This window comes from Carassius carassius, chromosome 4 (genome assembly GCF_963082965.1).
Source record: "Carassius carassius chromosome 4, fCarCar2.1, whole genome shotgun sequence".
NCBI lineage: Eukaryota > Metazoa > Chordata > Actinopteri > Cypriniformes > Cyprinidae > Carassius > Carassius carassius.
In genome coordinates this window covers 24,745,144-24,766,307 of record NC_081758.1, presented here as the reverse complement: position 1 = coordinate 24,766,307, position 21,164 = coordinate 24,745,144, and the positions used below count along the sequence as shown (strand labels likewise).

Here is a 21,164-nt window from a genome sequence, read left to right as displayed (position 1 = left end):
TAGATTTTCCTGCTGTAAATCCCGTTTTGAAGTTTCTTTAAGTGGCAACTTTTGAATTCGTAATGAGCTTAGCCAATTTAGTATATTAGTGGAACATACCAACTAAACAAACTGTGTGAGGGAAACTTAAACCAAACCATTCACTTCTTAAACTACAAGCCGGGCGTCGTGAGCTTCACAATGTCTCACTCCCGCTATCAAAGGAGCCAGGTATTGTACGTTTCAGTGTCTGTGCAAACGTTTTGTAGAACCACGTTTTACGAAAAATAAGTTTTCTCATAAGATTGTGTTGGTCAATATATTTTTTATATTTCTTTAATCGCCACATGAAGCTGTTTTGTATTTTTTTTTCTGTTAACATACTTTCTGCTATCCCAGGATAATATGCAGAGACAACTCCAAGGACGACTTCCCGAAATGTGTAAAAACTAAGGAGCTTCGGTGCTTTCAGACACTGCTTGTTTGTTTGAGTGGTCTGATGTGTCAACTTCTTGCTCAACCAATGGAGTGAGTTTGGTGCAGGCAACCACGTTAAATGGTGGCGGGGCTATTTTCCCAGTATGTTTTGGTGGCGCTAATTGTTCAGAATTATAAATTCTGAATAAAGGTTGTTAAATGAGGAAAAATAATTAGTTCTCAATCAACTTTATTTTACTTTCTGACAGTATTTGCAGAACCACAGATTTCTGCTGAGTGGTATATTTTATGAGAAAAGGCTTCTTCAAATTGGATATTGGTCTGTTTACTGTAATAGAGGGCATAATGGCTGTTACTCTCATTTGTTTGTTAGTGTGTTATGAACTCTGATATTTGGTTGGCCTCAAATATGCAGCCCAGTAATAAATCTTTAGTGTGGTGTGTTTTGCTGCTGTACTGTGCGAGAATGCACTGTGAGTGTGTGTAATGTAAGTAAATGTATATTTATATCCAACAATAGAAGTGGAAACCAAAGCATCTGTCTTCTTGTGTTTGTGTGCGTGTGAATTTGACTAAGATGGCTGTTTTTCAGGAATGGCAGCTCTTTCAGTTTGTTGACTACATCTTCAAAACAGCTCTTTATATTATAAGTAGGTTAAACAGGTTGAAAGTTAGTGGGTTAAACAGTGCACGTGCGCATTTAGAGAGTGTTCTTTTACTGCATGATTCAGTCTATTTAAGGATAACAAAATTCAAGATATGGGGGCAGAAAATGTACATATTTATATCATTTCATATAGTTCAAATCACACGAAGTTTTTTTTTCTTCAAAAATAAGCATGATTACAAATGTGATACTGATTTTATACAAAAGTTCAGTAAACGATGTTAATATTAAGAGACTTAAGTTTTTTTTGTTTTTTTTTTTATTTGTGAAAAAAAAATTAAAACAGCCACCACCACAGAACTATTTTGCATCTCTGAGCAATGACGATGTTTCGTTTCTGTATGAATCAAGCGTTTAAATGATTTGGTTCAGTCACAATGACTTGCTTGTTGAGGGTGACTTGCTGCACCCACTGGCGGCTTTAATTTCACATTTAAAAAATCTTTTAATTTTTTTAATAATTTCAAACATTCATATTCAATGTTTTATGTTTAAAATATCAAAACATTATGCATCTGTAACTGCAGGTTAAAGCACTCCATGTCTGTCTTAGCTGAATTAAATATTGTGTAAACACAAATGCCACTTCAGATGCAACTTCTGCAAAGATTAATTTTGTTAATACTGGTTTCATTTGTTTGGTAACAGCCTAAATGTCTTAATATTCTAATTTACTGATTAAATGTAACAATTTGACTCAAAAGATGCACACTTTTAGAAGAAAAACCTGGCTTTATTAAAGGTAAAAGTGCCCATAAAAGGTAAAAATCTATTTAAACGTGTGAAAAGATTAATTTCTGTTTACTGATGTGAACTGACCACACAGAATGAAGAATATCAAAACTGCAGCAGTCAATGGTAGTCAGATATCAGCACAGTTACACACCTAGAAAAATATCAACATTATCGTTATCGAAAATTTCCCCAAAAATATCGCTATTTTTATTTTTTGCAATATATCGCACACCCCTAGTCAGAAGGGAAACAGACTGATCTTCTGCCCAGACCAGAGATAGTGAAATTTGAACCACAGTGATTTACTTCAGAAGCAAATTTCTATTAGGTTTTGGTGTTGTTAAATGTTTAGGATAGTAAAGCTTTTTTAGTTCATCTGTGAAGTGTGAATGTTCACTGAACTGTGTGTACTTATATCATCAAGTTGAATATGAGAACTCAAATCTTTTTGACAAACGCACTGAAGAAGCAGTCATCCCCGCTCCTGCTGTTATATACAGAACTCATAATGGAATCCTCAGAGACTTGAGCAACATCTAAAAAAAAATAAATAAATTAAGATTAACCATTCTTCTTAATTAATCTATCACAATGACTCACTAAATTATGATTTACTATGTCAAATAGTCTAACAAAACCATCTCTACATTGAAATTTAAATCCAAATTTTGAATCCAAATTGAATTGAAAATTTGTAGCCCTAAAATGTATTTCACCGTAAAATCAGCAGAATTTTCATTTTGAGGAAAAATGTAGCTTATTTTGTAGTCCATTTAATGTACTGTAAATTATTTTCATAACAATTAAGCACATTTCCCCTCCACAGTGGAGTGCCACTCTCAGTCAGCATTCTGATGGGATCTGAAAGTACCTCGCCAACCTTTGATTTGTGTCTAGCTGTCATTGCCATGTCCATGACACACATATATAGTGATCAGCTTGCATTGGAGATTAATGTTTTTTCTATTTTATCTTATTATTTGCATGTTGGAATGATGAAATAATGCTTTTTATTCTCTCATGGGATGAAACATGAAATGGAGCAATAATAGATGAAAAGACAGAGGGAAATGAATCCAACACTAACAGCAATATCAAAGCAGGAACACATGCTTTGATCAGCTTCAACAATGAAATCTGCAGAACGGAGAGCATCTAGGTCATCAGAAGGTTATCTTGTGTTTCCTTTTTTGTTCTTGTATCCAAATTTCTCCAAAGGTTATCTCATAATTTGGATATAAAACCGATGAATAAAATCATATTTATAGGGTATCTGGTTATTTTATCTTCACAATGGAGGAAGATAAGGTGATGTGAGGATATGTAGATATAACCGGAGAGAAGAATGGTCAGAGGCCAGTCAGAATTTATCAGTTTGCATCTTGTGTGTGTGTGTGTGTGTGTGTGTGTGTGTGTGTGTGTGTGTGTGTGTGTGTGTGTGTGTGTGTGTGTGTGTGTGTGTGAGTGTGTGTATGTACAACTCCTCCAGTGTTGGTCCCAGATGGGCTCCAGCTGTACGATTAAAAACCACACAACCAGCTGTCCATGCTGTGTGTGTCAAACTGCCATATAACTGGAGAAATTCACCGCTTATGAGGTGAGAACATTTTTAGACCACTGTCACATAAGGTCTGGGCACTCTTCTTTATGTGTTTTACAGAACTACCAGCCATTTTAACCACCATCGCGGCATTAGCGAATCGAGTTATGCAACATTGTACAATGAGCGTATGTGCTTCACTTTAAATTGTCCTGTACCAAACTCCAGTCTGCAATCCTATCAGGTCAAACACTTCTCTGACCTGCCATTCAGTATTGTGTGCTTGTGTGTGTGTGTGTTTGAGAAAATATAACTCTTGCCAGAGAACATTTGATTTCTGATGTGCTCTTTAGCCAAAGCAAGCAGAGCTGTAATCAGATTGCCACGGTAAAAAGATCCCTCCACTGAGGGAGTGACATCATTAACTGTTCCCAACCTGACACAAACCGTCTGAAAACCTTAACATACTTTGCTTAAGCTCTACCAAAGCCTTCTCTTTTAAACCCTTTTAGAAAGTTATCTGAGTTGTTTAAAGCCATGTGCTCTGTGTAAATGAACTGTAACATCATCTAAATGCTCTATGTAACAATCACAAAAAAGTGTGTATGTCACTATTGATTTCATATGGTTCAAAACGCTTTGTAAATAATGAACAGTGAAACAATTTTTTCTACATTTCTTTATCACTTTTTAAGGATCAATGCATCTGTTGCATTATTGACATCATGGGGAAAAAAACTAATATATATATAATTTTTTTTTTTTTTTTTTTTAAGGAGAGAAAACCACTTTTATCAACCACTTTTATCAATATTTCTTACGGCTCTAGCTGTGTCCTTTTTGTTATTAAACTCTTGGCTTAAATAACTGCAAATGATTGTCTAATGATGGTGATGACGTGAGATTTATGATTGACCGGTCGTAGAGTTGGTCCCACTGGAGCGGTGCAGGATTTACTGCCTCTCACAACATAGTAATGGTGATAGAGCTGGCTGTGATCTCAGAAACTCTCCATTTCCTGGAATACTTCTTCCAATCTTTCAGCTAGAGGCCCAGATCCTTAACCACTAAACTACCACTGCAGTCTGTCAGATTCTCCTCTTGATTCTAGGCATATGTCTCTTCTCCCCACCTCAACGAAATGTCTTCATATGCAAAGATTTTCATTTACATTCCGATTGAGCATCACGCTTTCATACACATTTCTCACACACACTTGAGTGAGTGTATGTGTATGTGTCTCTAGAGGATTGTATCCCAGTAGGAGTATAATTGTATGATATCAAGTGAGCTTCACTGATCCAGGAGGACTGTGGTCATTCTCAGTGATGAGAACATCTATTCAAAGCGATCGTTGTGTTGCTCTGTGATTGGGTCATAATATCAAACTATCAAACAATTAAATTTATCCTGACATTATTTCCCTCATTCTTCTAGAACGTTCAGGGTTTATCATGACATTTTGTCACAGTGTTTCATTTGTAAATGGACAATCAACAATATGCAGATGGTTTACTGAAATATTTCATAGACGTTTATTGTGCATCTGGTATCTTGTGAGGGGCTGACCAGTTGATCTTTGAGGGTTTCATCCCTGAAGTGATAATGGACACGATTGGCAAAAAACTAACTCGTACTGCTAAAAACCTAACAATTGAGTGCTTTCATAATAGATCTCTTTCGTGCACATCTGAGTCTGTTTGACATCAGAGTTCAGTTTGTTTGGTTAGAGTAAAAAATAGTTTTCTAAACTTAAATGCACATCAGTGAACCACATATGTTCTTTATGTAATAACCTGTAATAGCCAGATATATTTTGGTGTTATGTGAAAGTGAAAATCAAATGAACACAGAGTGCAAACACAAAATGTGTTTGCATACAAGCCAAAATTCTTGCAAACCACCCTGAAATAAAACCCACATCTGACTGAAACTACGTGATTCAGGTTACTTTAACATCAAATGGAGACTTCGGAAAGAAAAATCTAAAGTGGGATCTCTTTTTAACATCTCAAATGTTCCTCCTAGACAGAAATAAGTTTACTGAATGGAGGTTTTTGCTTGAGTCTCCTGCTTCTCAAACTTGTCTCCTGATACAAAAACTCTAACAGTCTCACAACGGTCTCCTTTAAAGTTTTAGAAGAGACCTCATCATCATCACACACTGTGTTTTTCTCCTTAGCTAGAGACTCTGGATCTCTCACATTTGTAGTCTCAAATGTTTTGAAGAGATCTTGATTATTAATACATATTATATGGTAGAAATGTTTGAGCTCATATTGAGACATTTGACATTATCACACATCTGAGTACAGTGTGTGATGATGATGAGGTCAGTCAAACACAATATATGCATCATCATATTGGAAGTTGTTTTGTGTAGATAGTGTTTTATTGCATAAGAATTTAACAGAGGAAAGCATTGCGTATATTTATATGCATGCAAAAATGGGCTGTACAAGACAAACATTTTAATGCAAAAAAACAACAACAACAATAACAAAAACACTGGTACACTAGCATGCCCAGCTCCACAATCAAATCACTGAGGGTGCTTCTTAAATTAGTGCTCTGTCGCTCTCTCTCTCTCTCTCTTTCTATATATATATATATATATATATATATATATATATGTGTGTGTGTGTGTGTGTTTGTGTGTGTGTGTGTGTGTGTGTGTGTGTGTGTGTGTGTGTGTGTGTGTGTGTGTGTGTGTGTCTGTGTGTGTGTGTGTGTGTGTGTGTGTGTGTGTGTGTGTGTGTGTGTGTATCTAACTTATATATATATTTCTCTAGCTGCACAGTGAATCTCTTATTTACATTGTGTCTACACTTTGTTGTAATGAGATGATTCGTGCTGAACACAACATCTGAACAATAACTCTGGTGATTTAAGTGTTGAGTGGATTCTAACTTAGAAGCCTCTGATTGTCTATAGTGCTCAAGAAATCAACTGATATGTCTGTGACTGGCTACATTGCTCAATGCTGCACAAACACATGATCTCCAGAGCACAAATCATAACGCACAGTTTGCAAGTCTTGGGAAATGTGCTGTATATACAATGCTGCCTGGACATTGAAGATAAATATAAACTAGCAACCCTTGATATTTAGAAATGTATAATAATGTTTAAACTATATAGTTTAAGTATTTTTTATATTGGTATAAGTTTAAAGTTACTCCTAAAATAAAATTGAAGACATCTTAAGATAAAGCTGATAGCTCATTGAGACGTATAAGAGAATCAGTCCTTAGTATCCTGAGCGTAGAGTTATCTGTCAGAGCCATAGCCTTGTGGGCAGCACATTGATGTGAAGGCACAACTGAACCTCAGACTACATGGGTTTGAATCCCAGCTAAAGATACTTTCCTGCTTCTGGTACCTTCTCACCTGTCCAGTCGTTTTTTTTTAATGGTTTTTTTTTATTATTATTATTATATTTCTCAAGTCTCATTTGTGTCTACTTCTAAGGAATTTTAGGAGAAACTTCTGAAATGCTGGTGATACTAAAATGAGAGCTATACAAGAATCTCATCTAAGACTCCTGAGCTTATGAAGAGCAACCACTGAGCAATACATTTTTCCTATGATCATACATCACAAGCAGCATAATCTGCCTCATGATCAAATCACTTTTGTGAACCTTTTCATTCAAACAAGTTCATTTATCATTTAATCACTCAAAAAGACTCATAGACTTCATACACTTTCATGGGGGTTTGTTACTGTAGTGTTCATGAGTTTAGAATTTTGTAATAATTTTATGCATGTAATAGTTTTGCACAATAAATGATTAGCAATTTAAAATTTAAAAATTTTGTTGCAAAGGGTGGAGGAAGTGAACTCCGGTTTGGACCCAGACACCAAATGCACATAAAAAAAAACACATTAACATTGTGAGAAGTTTTCAAATGACATGATGTTTTTTTTCTTGTGTCAGAACAGGTCAACAACAGGTTAAAACTGTTTGTGGAGAGGGAAAGTTTAGAAAAAGAATTGCCCCTAATGTTTCAGAAAAACAAGAATAATGTAAATGAAGTGTAGTGTAATGTGAAACACGCTTTCTTGTGTTGTGCTGTGTTTGTGTTTCTATTATGTGTGTGTGTGGTCAGACTGATTAAAAAGGTCGTTTTTTCTCTGGCTGTCAGCGGAAAGAATGGAAAATGTCAAAATAAGTACGAGTGGAATAGATGCTACCGTTAACTCAGACCACACACATGCACAACTTCTTCAACATGCAATGTCATACAATTCAAACAGAAATAAATTAGGCCTCATACAGCGTGTACCCTCACTATAAATATTGTTTCAGAGCAAAGCATATGTATGTGTGAGTCTACACACATGTACGTATGAGGGTGTGAGTGTATCTGTTCTCGGTGACAGCTGACCAACTAATCACATGCACGTATTCATTATGCAGCAGCGTTTATCAGTTCGCAATCTCTTGTTTTACAAGCATGAAGAAATGTACACACATGCAGACACACGTTTGAGGGAAGCAATTTCAGTTTGATGGAGCATTTGACCAATCAGGTTGTGGGTGGTCTAAAGAAAGACAATTCTCTCTCCCTCTCTCACTATAACATGTGTCCTCTAGTGAGTTTGGTAACACTTTACAGTAAGGTTTAGTTCAAACGTATTCGTGCATTTGGTACATTATTCTTCAAAAGTGTAAGGTTCGGTGTCACATGGTCCTTCAGATTCATTATTATATAATGAATAGAAAGTTCAAAAGAACAGCATTTATTTAAAAAGCATATCTTTTGTAACATTATAAATGTCTTTATTGTAACACTTGAACTTGAATGTAATCCTTGCTGAATAAAAGTATTATTTTTATATACTTTGAAAAATGTCTAACTGAACTAGCAGTCAGATATATGTATATATGTATATATTTATGTATTGTTAATTTGTAGTTTGTGTAAACTAATGCATTAACTAATGTGAACAAACTGCACTTTGTTTCTAGTGTTACGATATAAATAATCCCACTGTACATTTCCAGTGATACTGCAGTGTGTGTGTGTGTGTGTGTGTGTGTGTGTGTGTGTGTGTGTGTGTGTGTGTGTGTGTGTGTGTGTGTGTGTGTGTGTGTGTGTGTGTGTGTGTGTGTGTGTGTGTGTAAAAGAGACCGATGAGATATCTCGCACTAGACTCGAGTTACGAGGTCTAGACTGCACAGAGATGTTTCTCACACACACACGTCTTGCTGAATGAGGACATACTGAATAGACAGACCACTAATGTTTATATTTAAAGATAATTATAATTACTGCAGTCTAACCCAAACCGTACGTCTTAAAGAAAACATTTGCATGTTTTATATTAGAAACAAATACTTAGCTTTATTTATAAATCCCTTTTACTTTTGATGGCAACTCAGATGTCCCCAAAGGCAGGTTTTGGGAGATTTGGTCTATTTGGTCCCTAAAGTACATGTAATTAAACCTGCATACTCTCTTTCTTTTGTTGCTTATCATAATTGTAAGTAAACAGATCATTGTAAGCTTGGAGAAATGTTTTCAATGCTGTCTCTCTTACACACACACACACACACACACAGACTTTGATCCAGAACACCATGTCCAAAGTCTGGAACATCCTCTGGCAGGAAGACAGGTCTACAGTGTCTGATTTCAAACACAAAGTGATTTAAAAAAACAAAATGTGACACAGCAAGGTGTTTACAGATCTAAAAGTGTCATCTTACTGGTTAAAACACACACAAACTCGCATTCACACTTACGTGTCAATGTTTTACGTGGATGAATGTAATACACTTGACACCCAGTGCACTCTGGGGCTGAACTTTGTGATTTAGTGGCTTCTCTAATCACATAAATAACAAGAGTTTTTCCCAGACACAGCTGCATGACCCCACTAACCCTGCTTTATGAGTGTGTGTGTGTGTGTGTGTGTGTGTGTGTTAATTCAGAATCCTTTCTCTTAAACAATTCTGCAATCAAGCTATGAAGATGACAATGGCAGTCTAGGTCTTGTAATGTGATTCTACTGTGAAGAACAGCAGGGTCATGTTCTCTGTCTCTGACACAGACACAGATAATGTGCTGCTTGCAACTGACCCAGAGTTCCTCTTCTCTCAACCTTTTCATTCACTGTGTTTAAACATACATGGGAACTCCAGACTGTCCTGACCTGATAGTTATCCCTGAATTTGAGATGTATGATGAGCTGCGTGTGTGTGTGTGTGTGTGTGTGTGTGTGTGTGTGTGTGTGTGTATCTCCACCGTCTGCCTGAACAATCTCTTATTGCAATCTCAAAGAGTCACAGATACAATAGGAGTGTTTTATATGCAAAGAACTGAAATAAAGACAAATAAGCAAAGGAAAGAAAGGAAGAAATGGAAAGGAAAAAATGGAGGGGAAACTGTATGGAAAGCAAAAAAGATGAAAAAACGGAAGGAATGAAGAAGGAAACGGAAAAAATTAAGGAAGGGAGAAAATGAAAGGAAGAAAGAAAAATGTAACGAAGAGAGAAAAATAGAAGGAAGAAAGGAAAATTGAAGGAAGAAATTAAAATAAAAAAATGAATGAATAAAGAAAGAAAAGAAAATGAAAAAGCAAGAAGGAAAGTATGAAGAAAAATATGAAAGGAAGGAAAACATGCAGAAGCAAAGGAAGAGAAAGTCTGTACTCTTTCAACCTCATCAGTTCAGTAAGAATCTCCGTGCTTCCTCTGTTTGTGTGTTTAAGGTTTGCAGCGCTATTACTCTGTTCATATGCGAGATAATGATAAGAAAGGTATTTCCTTTCTAAATAATTTATTAAGTTTATGGGATTTTGTGTGTGTTTGTGTGCTGGATCATCTCACTGGAATGCCTTACTGCTGTAAATCCACAGGGTTTCTCAACACACACATTATGTTCATTATGTTCAGAGTGTTGTCTTTCAGCAGAGGTGTGTGTGTGTGTGTGTGTGTGTGTGTGTGTGTGTGTGTGTGTGTGTGTGTGTGTGTGTGTGTGTGTGTGTGTGTGTGTGTGTGTGTGTGTGTGTGTGTGTGTGTGTGTGTGTGTGTGTGTGTGTGTGTGTGTGTGTGTGTGTTTGTGCATGTGTAGTTTTAGTTTACATGGTGACATTTATTTTATGAAGAAGTGGATTAGTTTCATTGATCATGCCTTGGCTCAAATTCAAGCTGGAGTTGAAATGTAAAATGCTTTGAAACAGCACCATGAATTAATTTTATTCTTCTGCACTGTACATCAAAAAAAACTTATTCCTTCATCTTCACAGAGCAGATGGAGGGATGAACACACAAGAGGATTGGAGAGAGTCATTCATCGTAGCAAACGTTCAGGTAAAAAAATCTCTTTTGTGTGTGTTGATATTCATGCAATTTAGAGCTTAAATTAAGACTGTGTGTGTGTGTGTGTGTGTGTGTGTGTGTGTGTGTGTGTGTGTGTGTGTGTGTGTGTGTGTCCGTGCATGCTTGTGTGTGTGCGTGTGTATGTGTGTATACAGTACGTGAGTATAAAGTCTGTGAGATTGCCAGCGATTTCTCTTTCATGTGGTTTAGAGTTCAGAATGAGATGCATTTCCTTCATTTGATCATGCTACCTCTCACTCTCTCTCTCCCCCTCATTCATTCCTTCCATCTTACTCATTATTGGGCTATGCTGTGCATACCAGTAGTTTATACACAAAATCCTTCTCCTTTTTCCATTCTAGTAGCTTCTAACAAACTGATATTGCTCCTCTCTCACTCTAGCTTTGATTATCTACTCCTCTTTCCACAGCCGTGATTGGCTCCAGTTGGCAGCAGTTTGATTGGCAGGTGGTCTTGGCTTTGATTATGGCTGTGCAGTCACTGGCTCTGATCGGGAGTTCTACTGTTTCAGCTTTTGCACCTGTGTGCATCATGTGCCAAAATAAATACAGATACAACACAGATAATTTGCACGCATACTACATACACATGCCATCTCAAACAATGCTGAAGCAGATGTCTGGAGAGCAAGGTTACTGATGATGATACATATACAGTTGACAAATCAGATGCACTTATTATAATGTGTCTGTGGATCAGTAAGGAATTATATGATATCCTAAAGTATTTATTATTGCAAATTGTAGGAATGACATAAAAGGTTGTACTTTGAATATTAAGAAATTAGCTTTCTTTGTTTCAATTTAGTCATATTCTACTTCATCAAATTTCAACCTGAATATACCATACAAAGAAGAAGATTAAAATATTTTATTGTATAAGTAGTACTAGTGAATTATTAGTGTTATTTCTACTATTAGTACTATTATATACTACCAACTGAAAAGTGATGGATTTTGGTGAAGGATGTCAAAACCACTGAGTGTTTTCACTGAAATCTCTCCTTTTTCTGCGATTAAACAAAAATATGAGGTCTACAGAAAATAGAGATGTCCTGAGAGCAGTTTGTCATGTTTTACCCCAATAACTTGTAATTTCAGAGAGTTGTGCAATATTATCTTGTGGTATTGTGACCGCATGTGAACGGTCAAATGCACTTCTTTTTTAAAAACGCCCATCTTGGCAAATTATCAATTTAAACACAAAAGCAAATGATTGTGGTTCAACTGGTATTGAGAACAACAAACTTTCCCATTGCTGTCTTTTTAAGTCATTTAAGCACATTTACATTAGTAAAACGATTTATTCATTAGTGAATGAGACCCAGTGTTTTTCAGATTATTGTTGTGTCTGTGTGTGTGAGTCTTGTGCATTAAATTATACATGAAATTCTTACACACACTAGTAGTGACACTCAGGTGTGCCACAGATGCACTTGGATGGAAACAACGCCTGTAATATGCTGAGATGTAAATCTGTGTAAATTTGATAGCAGTGTATGAATGTTAATGTTGAAATGTTGACCACAAATTTTAATTGATTAGATTTGAGTATAAAATCCAAGCATTAGCCTGTGTAACATGAGTATTGTTATAAGTTATTCCATCTAGTGTCAAAGGTCTGTGAGCATCTGTGTGTACTTGCATGATTTAATAAGGAAGTCATTTTGAATTTATTCTTGTGATCAAAAGACATACTGTCATCTTCCCCATTCTCAGCTTCATGGGTCAAAGCACTTGCACGTGGACATACACAAACTCGCTTACTTTATGGCCTCATAAACATGAACTTTTGTACAGCTGGGGTTCGCTGTGTTTGTGTGTGCAGCTGCATGTTTGGTGTGAAATATGGTTCCAATATTGTCTGTCTTTGATGCTAATTTGTTCCATTCATTAAAGACTTTTACCACTCTTTCTTTTTTTCTCCCATTTAAAACAAACACAGACATATCTAATGTCCTGTAACCCACCCTCAAAATTCTTTTGACGATCATGCACATGCAGACCACTTTTTATATTTGTTTTATTTATATTTCAACATTTCAAAACACTTATGCTTGTCGTATAATTATTTTAGTTGCTTTTTTTTAAATATCTCAGTTGCATCTACATTCAGACGTTTCAACTACAATATAAATGTACCTTTTCCTGATGCTTCTCTTGATGTCCGCTCTCTGAGGCTCGCGGTCATCTCCACCAGAGGGAGTTCATTCACTCTGTTTAGAAATCTGCTTTGCCACTGGTTCGACAGTTTCACAAAACCTGAGATTTATAAAACTCTGATATTTTCCTTATGTTGAGCAAACATTTCGTAAATCAGGTTAGTGGATTTGCAAAAGCTGCTGGAACGGTTTGCAAAAAATTGTTTAAATAAGTAAATGTGTAAGGGGGTTATAAAACAAACATAAAAACCATTTTTGGAGTAGAAGTAAAGACTAAAGGTTTTACAAAACAAATCAAGGCTTTGTGAAGTGGGCTGGATGATTTGTGCATACTGAGAACAGAATTCACTAAAACTGTCTGTCGAGTTTGCATGTTTATTTCATTTTCATCTTTATTTTGAAAACCCGCAACTTAAATACACTTAAGTTATAAAACGAAATGATTGAAATATTAAACATTTGATGTGTGAAGCCCCTGACAGTTCCAATTAATGCATCTTTATGGGCCATTGTGTCGGTACTGTGTTGTTAGTGCAGGAACACAAAGTCAGTCTGGCTACAGTTTCCACTTCAATGATCACTAGAACATTTACACAAACAACCATTTTAATATGAATTTAATTCTTTAACCATTTTATCGATCTGCTCTCTATGGCCAGTAAAATCACTGTGCTAATTGCACCCTGATATGTGAATAAAAGAAAGAAATAAACATTTATCTGGTGAGTTCATCCCTGATTGTTTTATAAAAAAGACAGGAACATCTGTAGGGAGGTACTGAAGGCAGGTCAAGTTCGCTGCATGCTTACTGTGTGTGTCATGTTTGGTTTTTGTTGTGTTTGCTTGATTTTATGTATGTGCATTTTGCAATCCTCCCCCCCTTTCGGTTGTTTTTCAAATAATGAGAAAAAAAGGAAGATTAAAAGAAAAGATTAAAGGCAGCAAGTGGTTTCTTTTCACTTTTGATATTCTGTGTTTTGAGAAAAAGAAATATCGCGTGCGAAGCCCACCAGACAACAGAATGAAAGCAGCAGTCATTTACAAATGTGTTGAAGTAGTTTTGTTGCAAAAAAGACCCCCAAATACTAGCCAATGCAAACACAAGAGTGACCTCAGACCTTAGGAACACAGATCTGTCTCCTGAGACTCAGTGTGTGTGTGTGTGTGTGTGTGTGTTTAGGCTAGATTTTAAACTATAAAACAGTAGATTTTGTCAGACTTGTTTATTACGGTTGTGTTGGATTTGTTACACATTTACACACACAAAGACACTCTTATAGGATATCATTTGTAAATACAGTACATTTGTTGCTTCAGTGTTATAGTTTGTTGTACAGTGAGAAGCGTGTGTGTGTGTGTGTGTGTGTGTGTGATAACTGTAGACACCAGCCTAAGCAGTTGTCCTCCAAATTACATTTGGGGTTTGTTTTTCTGTGGTCATGTGAGTGTCATTATTGGTTTAGCTACTTTGAAACATATAAACAGTCTGATTAAATCAATTTCTTTTGTGGAAGGAACAAGCAGCAGCCCAGGAGGAACATTTTTTGCATTTGTGATTTTGCATGTAAAATGATACATTTCTGACTGATTATCTTTTCCTGTTGCTTATACCTCTTCCAGAAACTAATGGAAAGAAGAAAGGAGAGAAGAAAAAAGGTAATTTCATCATTTTCACTCTGTTATTAAAAAATGTGGCGGTTTGTTTTGTATTTCATCAGTTGTTTCTAGTGCTTTAATGTTTTTGTTTATAGACTTAAATTTCATTCCTCAATGTTTTTTTTTTTCGTTTTTTTCTGTCTGTTTTTTATTTCTTTAGGCAAGAAAGGACCCCCTGGTTCTCCTGGACCTCCAGGCCCACCTGGTCCTCCTGGAATACCAGGGATCCCGGGTATCCCAGGCAGTAACGCAATGGGCCCCTCTGGCCCACCTGGACCTCCCGGACCCACAGGGCCACCGGGACCACAGGGACCCCCAGGTTAATACAGTCAATTGTCTCTGCACGCAGTCACAGCAAGCTGCAAGTTTAAAGTCACCATGAAATCAAAATGGACAATTCCCTGTTTATGGAATGCCATTTTTTAAATTTCTGTGCCCTTATAATCTTTAATCAAAATTGAATCAAAACTTCCCCTTTGCAACAACATCTCTTCTCTGACAATAAACTCTTTCCTTCCGCAAACTGTCACTCACATAAGATCGCAGCAATAGCAAACGACAATGATCCAATCAATTCCCAGTGGACAAATTCAGGTCCCATCTTAACAGGGAAGAAAAAATTTGGTAGCACTTTATTTTACAGTCCTGTTCCTCATGTACATACTATGTACTTATTATAGTAATTACAATAACTATGTATTAACTAGGTACTAACCCTGAACCTACCCCTAAACCTAACCCTACCCCATGTAGTTACCTTGTATTACCAGAACTTTCTTAGATAAATACACTGTAGGTACACTATAAGTACATGTTAGTACACGTACTGTAAAATAAAGTGCAACCAAAAATGTATTACCATATTATGCCAATGTTAAAGGCAGAGCAACACAACACAATTGCAAAATCAACTGAAATGTTGTTTCATTGCTTTGAAAGATTTGCAATCCATGGGAATTCATTGTTTAAATTGAAAGGCTTGTTGCTGGAAAGATGTAAGCAAACATTCACAGCTGGTGTGAATAGATCATAAGCAACTAATAACAGACCAAAAGCAACACAATTCTTTCCCCTGTGTGTCAACAGGTAGTGCAGAAAAAGCCAAGCACAGAGAGACACAGGTGAGCACCATCTCCTGATCTCCACTGCCACCCTGCTCATCTCTACATGTTATATTCTCTCAGTAAAAAGGTTTTGATGTATTTGACGTGTAGATGATACACATTTTTAACATGCTAATGAGTCTGTGCATCAAGAGTAAATGAGTTTTTAGAATTTGTGAATTTAAACCTGATGTTTCTGTAGCCAGCTGTTGTGCATCTTCAAGGTCAGGAAACTACTATCCAGGTTAAAGAAGGTAAGAGTTAAATAATGATCCCCACATACACACAACTACATACATATGCTCCACAGTGCTTATTGATATTGTGTGTTGGAATGACTTTCATTTATTAAAGGTTGTAAGAAGGGCTCAAATATAAGGATGGCCCGCAGGTTATGGTAAATGTTCTTTGTAAAATAAATAAATAAATAAAAATGAACATTTGCTGCGGAAAAATTACACTACAATTCAAAAATCTGGAGTCAGTAAGAAATTAAGACTGCTTTAACAAGGACACATTTAAGGATAAAGACATTTTAAAGGTAAAGACATTTTTTAGAATGTTACAAAATAATTGGAAATAAAAATGATTTTAAATAAATGCTGCTATTTTGCATCACATTTTAAATTGAAAATAAATAAAAAACATCTTTTAAATTGTAGTAATATTTCCAGTTGTTTAATGTGTGTGTGAGTTATGTATTTATTTATTTATTTATTTATTTATTGAATGTTTTTAATAATGAAATGATCAATGAAAATGTATGATTTATTGGTGTTAGGGTCAGTGAAAAAGTTGACAAGGCAAGTAGAAATTGGAGAAAAACCTCCTTACAATTGAGCCCTGGTGTGTGTGTCTTAACTATGTATCACTACTGTCATAACAGATGATTGAGTATTTACTGGTGTCTGTTTGTGAGATTTGTCAGAAGGTGTGTTGAAAAATTGGAGAATGATCTCAATCCATCAGAGAGTGTTTAAAATGCACTCACGCTCTGGAGAGCTGGAAGTCCTTCTTGACGGAACATACTTTATATATAGTCAGGTAGAAGTGAGTACAGTCCCTGGACTAACTCTACTGCTTATACACAAATAAATACAGTATACATTTCATACAAATACAATGAAACATACTTTTACATGATTAAAAAAATCAATAACCATTATCCCAATTTGCTTTCTGTGTGTGTGTGCGTGCAACAGGTATATTACCTGAACTTCACGGACATTGCAAGTTATGAGGTGATGGTTGACAAGACTCCATTCTTGCGCTGCACGCGAAGCATCGAGACCGGCCAGCGCAAGTTCAACACCTGCTACACCGCGGGGGTGTGTTTGTTGCGAGCCCGCCAGAGGATCTCCATCCGCATGGTGTATGAGGACACGTCTATCTCCATGAGCAACCACACCACCTTCCTCGGCAGCATCCGTCTAGGGGACGCCCCGGCTGCTGGACACACCTGAGTCTATCGGCGTACAGGTTGACCCGATCAGACACACAGATCACGCTGATGAGGTCACAGACCACGCCCACTGAACTCAACTGAGCCAGTATGCCTCATTAGCCACGCCCCGAGGACACAGAGCCAACCATTTAGGATCAAACGGGCTTATCTACATATCTGTCAAGCCTCAGGCAAATGTGACAATGTAGCATCACCGACACTGACAAAAAGGTCCAATTCTTTCTGAGCACTGAAACAGCCTCCATCATTCCTCAGACGTTAGCAACACAATATTTACCACAAGTTATCAAACTAATTAAATCAACAGACTGGCTTCCTAGATGCATTGTGTGTCAGCCATTCTAGCAGCTTCCTCTGTTCTGGTTTGTGTGACAGGATGAGTTCGACGCCCTTACAGCTGCTGTGTGTATGTGGTATCAGCACACATAGCACAGGGAGGAAGTGCACCTGCATTGATTGCAGTGACTGGAACTGCAAAAGGAGTGAGATACTCTATTCATTCAGTGCCCCGCTAGCTACCTGCTTGATCCATAACAGACACACACTTCAATAGATTCAACACCACATAAACAGTCAACCTGTGTACTATTTTAATTAAGCACTGATAATGGCAATGTATAAAACAGAATATCTATGTTCAGTTATCTCTGATCTTTTACAAATGCTGTCAAGCTGCCCATGTTTATTATGAAGTCATGAAATTCTGAATTCTGGTTTTATGGTCCTTTGCTCTTTACCTGTCATTACCTGTGGGAAAGACTGAGTGTATGCAAATGATGGCAGTAGTTCAGGCACTGAAATGAATGATACTTCGTAATGATTTGTCCTCAACATCATCCTGAATATGCAATACAATACCATATGCCTCCTGTAGGGGACAGTAGTGCTCCTCTATAGCAAATGTAGCAATGATAGGTTTAATCGGAAGAGATAGGCTGTGTTCGAAATAGAATACTGTTGTACTTTGGTTACTTTTGCTACAGTACATAGTATGCATGCTGTATACTAGTTTATTACTAATATATATATATATATATATATATATATATATATATATATATATATATATATATATATATATAGTATACTGTTTAAAAGTTTCTCATGTCCCTCATATCATTCCAAACTCGTAAGACATTGGTTAATCATCAGAACATAAATTAAATTAACGAAAGGTAAAATAAATTAACGAAGGTTTTGTGGGTTTGGAACAATTTAATGACAGAATTTTAATTTATAGGTAAACTACCCCTTTAAGTTTTATTGAGCAAGAATGCAGCAAAAGTGACAGTAAAGGCATTTATAATGTTACAAAAGATTTATATTTCCAATGAATGCTGTTCTTTTGAACTTCCTATTATTCATCAAAGAATCCTTTAAAAAATGTATCATGGTTTCCACAAAAGCTGTTTTGATGATACATTGATGATAATGGTTTTTGTCAGCCTGTTAGAATGATTTCTGAAGGACCATGTGACACTGAAGACGAGTCAAAATTCAACTTTGAATAAATCACATTTTCAAAATATAATCAACTAGGAAATACTTATTTTAAATTGTAATATCTCAAAATATTTGTTTGTTCTGTATCTTTGATTAGCTTCTCTCAACCCCAAACTTTTAAACAGTAGTGTATATGCTGGACACTGTATCCCACAATGCAAATTCCCACAGACATCCTCATTATTTGATCTGATAAACTGCACAGTATACTACAGGAAGCAATAAGCTAGTATTCCATTCCAAACATTTGAGCCTGTCTTTCACTCCAGCACACTGATAAAAATCACAGTGTCATGAATCAGCCTTGAGATTTCTCCAGCGCCTGACTGACAGCTCTGGACTGTGGATCTGAATGGTTTGTAGAGAAAGACTGAATTATGCGAGTATAGTTTAGTTAATAGGAACCAGATCCTCTCAGTGAGAGCAAACTGTTTTATTGTGTGTTCAAAGGTCTTGGAATAAAAAGAAGCATGGGAATTATCTGGAACCTTCGGAAGAGAGTGTGTAACTGCCCTCAGGTTTCCTCGGCATGTTCCCTCTCTCCACATGGAAATGTAAAAAAAACAGAAGAGTCTGAATGTGATGGTGTTCTGATAGATTTGTTGTTTTATCTCTCTTTTTCTTCCCTTAAACATCACATCCGATTGACAGCTTGTTTTAGTTTTTGTTTCTTGTGTTTCTCGTGTGTGTGTGTGTGTGTGTGTGTGTGTGTGTGTGTGTGTGTGTGTGTGTGTGTGTGTGTGTGTGTGTGCGTGTGTTTTAGATACAAGTGTTTTGTAGGTAAGTGATTTGTATACTGTATGTAGTCCTGTTTTACTGAAGATGATGTATATTTGTAAACTATACAGGGAATGTATATATGTACAATAAGATATTTTGCTCTTTTGTAAAGTTCTTTGTCCTATTAAATTGTTTTTGAAAGATTGTTTTAAAGTGTGCTTGAAATTTCAGTGTTCCCTAAGAAAGAGTGAATCACAGTGAGAGCCAGTTGATGTGCAGTGCCACCTCGTGTTCAATGAAAAAGAAAATACAACTTTTTCCAAAACCTTTAAGTTCAGTCATATATTTCAAAAATGATCTTCAGTTTATGCTTGCAGGCATATACAGCGTTGTCTGTGACCTAATTTAATCAGATCTAAAAACTTTGACTCTGTTGATTCAAACTCTCAGTGGAGAAACCAAATCAGTTTCACTGAACATACATCTTCTTTGCTGTTCCACACGGTCTAGAACAGAAACGTCTTTTCTGCCTGTGTGTATTCAGTGTTAAGTGGTCTAATAACACCTTACAATTTCATTCTTTCACAAACATGAAGGTTTCATCACCTGTTTCCACATTCCTCTGTCTTATTGTCTACATTGTACACACACACATGCAAAAGACAGGATCTCTTGAAGCTAAGCTTTTGTCTAAAATATCAGGACAATTAAGTCAAAGAGCACAAAACAAGAAAGCACAAGCCCCTGACTTCTTCAAACAGGTGAACTACACAGTGGATTCTAGAGATTCCATCCGTAGCTCTGTCTTGTTTCTGTTGTTCAGAATAAAAGATTTGCTGAAGTCCAGTTTTTTGATGACTGGACTGGTTCATAGTAAAGAGCCACTCTCAACAAGAATATGAATACTATTTGCTATCGCTAACTCTATTCTCTCATGCCTCATACTAATACTCTAAACCTCTATAGAGATGTAGGGCATCAGAACACTTATAGCCTAAATAATAATATGTTTAGGCTTCTGTACAACTACTTAAATGGCATTTTGTAAGGGAATACCTTCCTCAAACCTTATGGCTGTTGGTTCCTCGTCACATTTTGAAATAGCTCTAGATAACAGTTCCACAGTGTTGGTTTAATTGAATGATTAAAAATAATCTTCAATGTGTCTTGCTCAAATTAACATTTGCCGTTTATGTGAATTTTATGGTGTAAAAATGCGATTGTGGCGTATTGTGTAAATGTATAGTACTGAAATTGTGGGATTTCAACAGGTCAGCTAAAGGTCAAACTGAATCGCAAGAGCCCATGTCCAGCTCCCAGTCTCTTTGAAAAGCACACTGCATTGCACTACAGCAAAGTAAAATACACTTGTTTCGTTTCACTTATTTAGAAATTATTTTAAGACCCGTCGTAACTTTATAGGACTTCGTTGGTTTATTTATTTTTGTAGTGATGTCGCTTATTTACAGCACACAATGCTTATAAAACCTGATGATTAGGCCTCCGATTATGACAGGATCTGTTGATCGGATTAGCAGCCCCTGAGGCATTTGTATTATTCCGGCTCCATTAAAAAAGGAAGAACTGGTTTGTTTGATCTTAATCCCGATTTATTTATGCACTCGCATGCACATCAATTAAAATTCCAGTTTGCAGTTTCGGCCGCTGATGGCCCATTGCAAGATCAATAAACAGTCTATTCATGATTCTGGTTTGTCCCGACACATGTCAGTGGATTCTATTCAAGGACGAGTCGAATCAAAGAGAAGATTTTCTCGCCTTTCCGTGGAGTGGCCGAGCTGCCAGCTTGCAAAGGTGAGGGATATGTTATTTCGGATTGTCTCGG

At 36.5% G+C, this 21,164-nt stretch overlaps 1 protein-coding gene across 4 annotated transcripts in view; it reads left to right on the top strand.

Annotated features, from left to right (window-relative positions):
• LOC132139588 (ectodysplasin-A-like) overlaps positions 1-17,505 on the top strand; it is a 47,041-nt gene extending 29,536 nt beyond the window's left edge. Inside the window, exons 2-8 of one of the 4 annotated variants that reach the window (XM_059548061.1) lie at positions 10,617-10,680; positions 14,492-14,527; positions 14,688-14,846; positions 15,614-15,648; positions 15,833-15,884; positions 16,559-16,674; positions 16,833-17,505. In XM_059548061.1, coding sequence (XP_059404044.1) covers positions 10,617-10,680; positions 14,492-14,527; positions 14,688-14,846; positions 15,614-15,648; positions 15,833-15,884; positions 16,559-16,674; positions 16,833-17,093 — 723 coding nt within the window. In that variant the 3' untranslated portion in view covers positions 17,094-17,505. Of the gene's footprint in view, positions 1-10,616; positions 10,681-14,491; positions 14,528-14,687; positions 14,847-15,613; positions 15,649-15,832; positions 15,885-16,549; positions 16,681-16,832 lie in introns of all 4 variants that reach the window. The other 3 variants (XM_059548059.1, XM_059548060.1, XM_059548058.1) reach the window with 3 other exon arrangements.
• Positions 17,506-21,164: the final 3,659 nt, after the last annotated feature.